At 47.6% G+C, this 9,221-nt stretch overlaps 2 protein-coding genes across 2 annotated transcripts in view; one reads left to right on the forward strand and one right to left on the reverse strand.

Annotated features, from left to right (window-relative positions):
* The window catches only part of pak6b (p21 protein (Cdc42/Rac)-activated kinase 6b), an 11,020-nt gene extending 10,262 nt beyond the window's left edge, over window positions 1-758 (forward strand). The window contains exon 9 of the mRNA XM_086190171.1: window positions 1-758. This exon is cut by the window's left edge and continues 1,104 nt beyond it. The gene's annotated coding sequence lies outside the window, so the exon portion shown is untranslated.
* Window positions 759-2,101: 1,343 nt separating this feature from the next.
* On the reverse strand, window positions 2,102-8,875 carry myh6 (myosin, heavy chain 6, cardiac muscle, alpha). The gene is made up of 2 exons (XM_086188738.1): window positions 2,851-8,875; window positions 2,102-2,565 (listed from the first exon to the last, which is right to left on the reverse strand). Exon 1 carries the CDS (start codon window positions 8,661-8,663, stop codon window positions 2,859-2,861), a length of 5,805 nt encoding a protein of 1,934 aa, XP_086044864.1. The 5' UTR covers window positions 8,664-8,875; the 3' UTR covers window positions 2,102-2,565; window positions 2,851-2,858.
* Between the last annotated feature and the right edge of the window lie 346 nt (window positions 8,876-9,221).

Raw genomic sequence — 9,221 nt, forward strand, 5'->3', positions numbered from 1 at the left:
GTGAGCCGATGGACTCAAGTACTTTAAACGTATTTAACTTCACATGAAGCTGCTACTTACAGCAAAGTCCCAAAGAAAATCAAGATGTATAAATGAACCCGGCTGTTTTTTCTGGCTCTGATGGCTGCTTGATGGCTGCTTGTGCCTCCAAAGATTGATGCAGTTTGAGCAACAGGTGAAGTTCAAGTCGTTTGGCAGGGAGGCGTTTCTGTTCATGAAGAGGCTGGTGAGACACACGCGTGTGTGAGGAGATCCAAAAGAAAACTGCTTCAGTAAATAATTCACTCCATGATGAGTATTTGTCTTCCAAGTACTCACCGACAGGAGTATTCAGCTCACGAAGGAGTTTCTCCCTCCTGCATCACTGCTTTGTTCCTCCAGTTTGCAGGAGGAACCTGCCACATCCACTTAGCTTGAAGCTAACGGAGACTGACAGCTAACAACAACTAAAATGTCCGAAACCTGAGTTTACAAACTCTCCAGGTCATCTGGTGTAATCCATGTATTCTTAATCGTTATAATACGGGCACCACAGTGGTATTCCAGAGAGTGCAATACCACTGACGAGCTGCAGCTGACGAGCATCGGCGACGCGTACGAACCCCCGTCAGGGAAGATCCACCTGGTCAGGTTCACGATGCTCATCAGACAGAATGTCAATTCTGACAGACATTTTATAGAATCTTGACATTTGCTAATGCTCAGTTCACTGAAAACACCTGTGATGCGACACAGAGTTTTGCGTTCTTGCATGGTCTTCCTGCATGAAGATTTTGCATTTGGTGGAGACACGTTTGCGTCTGAAACTTTCTGCTGAATTTCTCTCTTACGACACACCAGCCAACAGATGGTGCTCCTGGTCTGGTTCCACGGGCATCTTCACCGCCCCGTGAAGGAACTGTGTTACATCCGCTTCACATCACACGCGGGAAACTCTGGGACTCTGAACGCATGGCTGAAGAAGAATGGTACCGGTGTGTTCGCCTTCTACCTCTCCCTGGGCGTCCACAACGGCGGCGCCAACGGTATGCCTCTGGTCCTGGAGAGGGGCGACCGGCTGTGGATCAAAATGTCTCTGAGTCACAGTGTCTTTGACGGGAGAAACGTCAGCACATTCAGCAGCTCCCTCATCGTCCCCATGTAGCTGGAAACAGAGCAGTGAGATTGAAATGTTCTGAGCAGAGGGTACAAAAATCTACAAATAAAACGTGAACAATCATGAGGGCTTCTTGTAATGTTTGACAGCAAACAGGACATTTTCCTGGGTGCCTCCTGCTGTTTCCCCACCATCCAAACGTAGTTTAGGTTAATTAGTGGCGCCGGTGTTCCTCACCAACGAGCACGCAGCTGCTCACTGTGACAAAGTGACAAAATAGACTTCTTCTTCTTCTAGAAACAAAAGAATCACACATAAATTTAAATATGATGAGGGAAAGTTGCATTAGAAGTTATGTGTTAATTTATTGAAATTAATTCTATTGTTTATGACTCCTTGATAGAACTTCAGCCAATGAATAGTGCTTGATTTAATGGAGTCTCCATGTTCTCCCTGTTCCTGCTGGGTTCTCTCTGGTACTCCAGCTTCCTCCACAGTCCAAAGACATCAAGAGGGACCAGGTTAATCCAGACTCTAAATTGACCGTAGGCGTGGCTGGGAGAGCCAATGGTTGTCTGTCTCTATGTGTTGGCCCTGCCATGGACTGGTGACCTGTCCAGGGGGAAGGCTGCTGGGATAGGCTCCACCCCCACCACCCTCAACAGGAGGAGAGGGATGGATGATGGAGGGATGGATGATGGATGGATGGATGGATGGAGGGATGATGGATGGAGGGATGATGGAGGATGGATGGATGGATGATGGATGGAGGGAGGGATGGATGGAGGGATGATGGATGGAGGGATGATGGAGGGATGATGGAGGGATGGATGGATGGATTTAAGTTTTCTCAGATATTATTGTTGGAGAATATTTGATTTATTGGAGGATTACATTTTCAATTCGTGCTCAGGAGTGAAAATATTAATAATTATTATGCATAAAGAAGAAGAGGCAGGTCTCAGTGCTCAGCTGTGATTTTATTGGTCGACACATAAAAGTCACAAACATGACAACAAATCTTCCGAATATTGTCGTGGAACTTCACTTTGATTGCCTGATCATAGAAATTTGCAATTTGTAAAAAAAAGTTAATCTCCAATTTACAAAGCTTTCCAGCAAATTGATTTTAAATCAGTGTGTGCGTGTGTGTGTGTGTGTGTGTGGGGGGGGGCTCTGGGTTTCAAAGGATGAGAAGTGTGAAGTTTGAAGTCATCTGGATAGGCATATGTTGAGGAATGGGAAAAATATTTTCAGAGTAGCCAAGTTTTTATCAATAGAATGTGACCTCATCACACTGCACCGATCAGGGCTAGTGTTAGCGTAATTAGCACTACTATGCTATTAACTATTAACTGTAAACTAGCTGTTCAAAGTTTCTCCTCCGGCTGGTAGAAAACATCTGTCCGATCACCCAGAAACAGGAACGCCTGTCAATCAAAACAGATTCAAATCCCGAGGACGACGAGCTGAAACACAAATTATGTCAACTTGACATTGTAATGAAGTTGCATAAATCAGACAGCTGCTGTTAGCCTCCGTTAGCTTCAAGCTAAATATACGTGGCTGGCTCTTTCTACATTCTGGAGTCACTAAGATGTGATGGAGGAGGTAAAACATCTTAATGAGCTCAAGACTCCTATTAGTGAGTACTTGAAAGGTAAAATACAGGTTTTGTGTGAAGTAACTTTTTAAGCAACGAGTAACATGAATTATACTATATTCATAAATTTGTCCAACAGAGATCAACACACCTTTCTCCTCACTCGTCCAGGCCTTTCTTAGATGACCCATCCCTGGTCTTGGCCCTCAACTTGTTCACCTGTGACTCAGCGATATCAGCCCTCTCCTCTGCCTCCTCCAGTTCGTGCTGCAGCTTGCGGACTTTGGCCACGTTGATGTTCGCGGCCTCCTCTGCCTCCTCGGCCGCATGTTTGTAGGACTTTACCTTCAGCTGCAGTTTGTCCACCAGGTCTTGGAGACGAGACATGTTCTTGCGGTCTTCCTCAGTTTGGTAAGTGAGTTCCTTGATACGTCGTTCGTACTTGCGAACCCCTTTGATGGATTCTGTTCCCCTCCTCTGCTCTGCCTCCAGCTCGTTCTCCAACTCTTTAATACGAGTCTCTAGTTTCTGGACTTGCTTCTTGCCGCCCTTCATGGCAATCTGCTCAGCCTCATCCAGACGGTGCTGCAGGTCTTTGATAGTCTGCTCCATGTTCTTCTTCATGCGCTCTAAATGGGCGCTAGTGTCCTGTTCTTTCTTCAGCTCCTCGGCCATCATGGCTGCATCGGTAATGGCCTTCTTTGCCTTCTCCTCAGCGTTGCGGTTTTCCTGTATGGCCTCCTCCATCTCGTTCTGCAGGTGGAGCAGGTCAGCTTCATGCTTCTTCTTCTGGTTGATAAGGCTGGTGTTTTGGGAGTGCAGGAGTTGCATGCGCTCTGTCGAGTCCGTCAGCTCCTGTTCGGCCAGTTTCCGGCTTCTTTCTGTTTGCTCCAGAGCAGCCCTCACTTCCTCCAACTCAGCCTGAATCAGGTTATTTCGGCGTTCCAGGAGAGCGATGTTCTCTCGCAGGTCATCATTGCCATGCTGGGCATCATCCAACTGCAGCTGAGCGTCCTTCAGGAATCCCTGGAGGCTCTTGAGTTGTTTCTGGGCATCAGCTGCCTGCCTGTTTGCTTGGCTGAGCTGAATCTCCATCTCATTGAGGTCACCGTCCATCTTCTTCTTGACTCTCAGGGCCTCGTTGCGGCTCCTGGTCTCAGATTCTAGTGATGACTGAAGTGACTCCAGCATTCGTTGGTAGTTTCTTTTGGCTTGCTCCATTTCCTCATCTTTCTCTGCCAACTTCCGCTCCATGTCAGCCTTCACTTGGTTGAACTCCAACTGAGCTCGGAGAATCTTGCTTTCTTCATGCTCCAGGGAACCTTCTGCCTCCTCCAGCGCTGACTGGAGCTCAGACTTTTCTTGCTCAAGCTGCTTTCGAATCTTCTCCAATTCATGAGCACTCCTGCCACCCTCACCAAGCTGATCGGTGAGGTCAGAGATCTCCTCCTGAAGGTTCTTGTTTTCTCTCTTCATGGTCTCCAGTTGGTCCAGGGACTCCTCATAGGCATTCCTCAGTTTGAAGAGTTCCGTGCTCAGAGATCGAGCCTCCTTCTGGGAAGCCTCCAGCTCACACTGTGATTCCTCAAACTTTTGTTTCCATTCTGCGATAACTTTATCAAAAGTTCGTTGCTTTTTGTCCAGTGTTGCAGAAGCTGCATTGGATCTCTCCAGATCAAGCATCAGGTCTTCGATCTCATTCTGGAGACGGTGTTTTGTCTTCTCAAGGGATGAACACTTAGCGTTCACTGCTTCAATGGCCTCCTCTGCCTCCTGCAGTCTCTGAACCAGCTTCTTCTTTGCATCTTCGAGCTCTTCTGTTCTTTGGATTCCATCAGTTTCGTATTTTGTTCTCCATGCTGAGACCTCAGTGTTAGATTTGGAGAGAGCTCTCTGGAGCTCCGCCTTAGCCTCCTGCTCCTCTTCAAACTGCTCTCGGAGCAGATCACAGTCGTGGCGAGCAGATTGGACAGCGTGGGCGAGCGCATTTTTGGCTTTGACTTCCTCTTCCAGTTGTCTGCGAAGATCTTCTACCTGTTGGCTGTATGAGGTCTTCCCTCTGGTCAGCTGTGATATCAAACACTCCTTTTCCTCCATCTGCCGTCCAAACTCACCATTCTCAGTGAGCAGCTTGGCCCTCTGGGTAGTCAAGTCATTGATGGCCCTTTGTGCTTCCTCATATTTACTCTTGCACTCGTTCATGTTGTCCTCCATTGTTCGGCACATCTTCTCAATGTTAGACTTGTTCTTCACCAAACTCTCCATATTAGATGACAAATCATCCAGCTCCAGCTTCAGTTCGCTCTTTTCCTTTTCCAGCTTCTGCTTCACACGTTGCAAGTTATCTATCTGTTCACCCAATTCGGCGACACTGTCAGCGTGCTTCTTCCTCAGGGATGCAGCAGTGGCCTCGTGCTGGAGGGTGGATTCCTCCAGCTCCCTGCGCAACTTCTGAAACTCAGCATCTCTTTTCTTACTGAGCTCCACCTGCACAGATGTGGCTCCACCTGCCTCCTCTAGCCGCTCACTGATGTCCTCAAGCTCACGGGAGAGGTCGGAGCGCTGCTTCTCAACTTTGGCTCGGACTGCACGCTCGGCGTCAAGCTCCTCCTCCAGCTCCTCAATTCTGGCCTGGTTTTCTTTCAGCTTCTTTTGGAGCTGAGATGACGCTACCTGCTCGTCCTCCAGTCTTGAATTGATTTGTGCAATCTCAAAGTCCTTTTTCTTGTATTTTTCCTCCAGCTGCTGCTTGTCATTCTCTAAATCCATCAAACTCTCCTGATTCAGTTTCAGGTCTCCCTCCAGCTTTCTCTTGGAGCGCTCCAGGTCCATACGGACTTTCTTCTCTTGCTCCAACGAGCCCTCCAGATCATCCACCTGCTGCTCCAGCTTTGTTTTGGCTTTAGCCAAGCTGTTAGCTTTGTCTTCTTCACTTTGAAGGTCATCCAGTGTCTGCTGATGAGCCTCCTGCAGTGCCCTCTTCTCTTTGGTGAGCTTCATGATGTTCTCATCCTGAGAGGCCATCTCCTCCGTCAGGTTTTTCACCTTATTCTCTGTGGCATGTTTCTCCTTCTCAACCTTGGCCAAAGTCAACTCAAGGTCATCTATATCTTTCTTTAACTCAGAGCACTCATCTTCCAGCTTCCGTTTCTTGGCTGTGAGGTCTGCATTAAGCTCCTCCTCATCCTCTAGTCTTTCTGTCAGCTCTTTCAGCTTAGCCTCCAGTTGAATTTTGCTCTTTATGAGCTGTTCGCAGCGTTCCTCAGCATCTGTCAACGTATCCTGTTCTGACTGAATTTGCAAAGTCAAGTCATTCTTTTCTTGGAGAAGAGTCACTATTTTCTCCTCTAGTTCCTTTCGTCTTGCTTCTGATTTCTCTAGAGCTTCCTTTGTCTTATTGAACTCATCCTTCATGTTGGCCATCTCCTTCTCAGACTCGGCACTCTTGAGCAGTGGTTTGATCTTGAAGAAGAGCTTCATCCAGGGCCAGTTCTTCACACCCAGGAAGGAGCGAAGGTTCCACTGGATCACCATGAGGGCGTCTCTGCGCTCCACTAGCTTAGCAAACTGGGCCCTCATCAGTAGTGCCCGAGCATTGGCCTGGATCCTGGTGATGATACGAGAAAGTTGCTCATCCCGCATCTCCTCCAGTGTACCCAGCAGTCCTGCTTTAAAGAAGACTTTGGTATGGCCAAACTTGTACTGAGTGTGGTCAATGTCCAGGGATCCCAGCAATTTCTCAGCACTCTTCTTGCAGTCAATAAACTGACCCTCGGGGATGGCTGAGGCATTCAGGATTCTGTAGCGCTGCTTGAAGTCTCCATAGAGCACTCTGTTTGGGAAACCCTTCCTACAGATCCTGATGCCTTCCAGGACACCGTTACAGCGCAGCTGGTGCATCACGAGACAGTTGTCCATGACTCCCGGAGTTTTTCTCTCATTGGGAATCAGACAGCGGACAAAGTGAGGGTGTGTAGTCTTCAGGTTGTTCATCAGCTTGTTCAGGTTTTCCCTGTGAAGAGCAGAGACTGTTTGGAAGGAGGAGCCTTTCTTTTTCGCACCTTTGCTGCCTCCCTTGTCACCACTATCAGCTGCAGAATAACTTGAAAACAGCAGACTGAGGAGCTTAAGAGCTGACTTCTGGTAAAGACCCACCACCGTTTCATTCAAAGGATCCTTGTTTTTCACCAGCCAGCCACCAATGTTGTAGTCCACAGTACCTGCATAGTGAACCAGGGCAAAATGGGATTCTGCTTTCCCTTTTGTGGCCCTTGGCTTCTCAAACATTTTGTTCTTGCCCAGATGATTATCATAGAGCTTGGACTTGAAGGTCTGATCACTGGCTTTGGGAAACATGCATTCTTCCTCCAGAATTGACAAGATCCCCAGAGGTTTCTCAATGAGATCAATACAAGCTTGCAGGTCCATCCCAAAATCAATGAACTCCCAGTCAATGCCTTCTTTTTTGTACTCCTCTTGTTCCAGAACAAACATGTGATGATTGAAAAACTGTTGCAGCTTTTCATTGGTGAAGTTGATGCACAACTGCTCAAAGGTGTTGAAGTCAAAGATTTCAAATCCGGCGATATCCAGAACTCCAATGAAGTACTGTCGGTGCTGTTTCGTGTCCAAGGACTGGTTGATTCTCACCACCATCCAATTGAACATCTTTTCATACACCGACTTTGCTAGAGCACCGATAGCGTAGTAGACTTGGTCCACGCTCTGGCCTTTGGTGACGTACTCGTTTCCTACCTTAACTCTGGGATGACACAGCCCTTTGATGAGGTCAGCAGAGTTCAGCCCCATCAAATAAGCTGACTTATCAGCAGCCTCTGTCCCGTCAGGCTCAGCCTGCTCCTCACGCTGCTTCTGCTTGAACTTCATGTTACCATAGTGCATTATGGCGCCGGTCAGTTTGTAGACACCCATTTTCTCCTCTGAAGTAAAGCCGAGCACATCGAAGGCACTGTCTGTGGCCATCAGCTCCTCTGAGTCATTAATGGAAGCTACTGTCACCTCTCCTTGCGAGATATAGGAGTAGTCGTACGGGTTGTTCGTGATTAGCAGCATGTCCAGCAGCTCTGGCTTCTGATTGGACAGGATCTGATAGAAGATGTGGTAGTTCCTTTCAGCCTTGAGCTGAAAGGTGACACGAGACTTTTCCAGCAGGTACGTCTCGATGTCAGCAGATGACAGCTTCCCACTTGTTCCAAAATGAATTCGGATAAATTTTCCAAAACGAGAGGAGTTGTCGTTTCTCAAGGTTTTGGCATTCCCAAAGGCCTCCAGCGCAGGATTCGCCTGGATAATCTGATCCTCCAGAGTCCCTTTACTGGTGTCCTTTTTGCCAGCACTGCTCACGGCAGCAATGCTGGCAAAGTATTGGATGACTCTCTTGGTGTTCACAGTCTTCCCAGCTCCGGATTCTCCGGTGATGAGGACAGACTGGTTTTCTCTGTCTGTCAACATGTACTGGTAGGCATTATCAGAGATGGAGAAGATATGAGGCGGAGCCTCGCTTCTTTTCTTCCCTCTGTAGGCTGACACCACCTCGGCATCATAAACAGGAAGCCATTTGTAAGGATTGACAGTGACACAGAAGAGCCCAGAGTAGGTGTAGATCATCCAGGCAGCATAACGCTCTTTAAGGTTAAACAGCACGGCGGGCTCATGGAGAAACGTGAACATCGCCATGTCTTCAATTTTATCAAATTTAGGTGGGTTCTGAGGGTGGATGTCAGCTTCCTTTGCAGTCACTGTTGTTCCGTCCTCCTTCTTGACAGTCACCATCGCTCCGTCTTTGCTCTGGATTTGCCCCTTCATGTACTCTACCTTATCGTCAACCACGAAGCATTCAGTCTTGATATCGAAAGCCCTGGTCTGCGCCTCTAGACGCTCCTTTTCTGACTTCCTCAGGTAGGGAGCAGCCTTCCCAAACTCGGCCATCAGAGCATCACCCATGGTTGAGGGGGGAAGGTCGGTAGCAGTAAGAAGAGAACCTGAAGTGAATAGTCTTCCTTCTGATGATCGGAGTGCAACTGCAGACTCTTTCCAGCACTCAGACCTTTATAAGATGTCCAGTGGACCAAATTAGGAGACAAAAGGCCGATGCTAAATTGGTCCCAGGAGGTGGAAGCATCCTGAGGGCAATTTGGGGACCTTTGACTGTTAGAGTCCATCTTTGGAAAAGCAGAGTTTCACTGCTTATCTGCCTCCTGATAGAGATTCCTGACACCTCTCCATTTAGACACCACTCAGCTTCCACTGGTTCCTCCGTCTGTTCCACAGCTTCAAGCCTTTGAGACCATCAGTAAACTTAACTTGGTAAGAAGTATTTTCCCTCTGATGTAGTTTCAAGGTCCTAAATGTCAAAGGACATTTTTGTTTTGATTCATCAAGTGCTTTTTACACCAGGATCCGTATTTTAACTGTTTAAAGAATAAGGACACGTGAACATCAATTTTTGACTTTTTGTTTTGTATAATTTTAAAAGAGGACTCAGAACCCCCCGTGATTTCA

Source organism: Aulostomus chinensis, chromosome 20 (genome assembly GCF_037954235.1).
Source record: "Aulostomus chinensis isolate RoL2024-O1b breed Wild chromosome 20, RoL_Achi_v1.0, whole genome shotgun sequence".
Taxonomy (NCBI): Eukaryota; Metazoa; Chordata; class Actinopteri; order Syngnathiformes; family Aulostomidae; genus Aulostomus; species Aulostomus chinensis.

Excerpts from the sequence above, each read along its gene's own strand:
- myh6 (XM_086188738.1), bottom strand. The coding sequence starts at position 8,663 with ATGGGTGATGCTCTGATGGCCGAGTTTGGGAAGGCTGCTCCCTACCTG.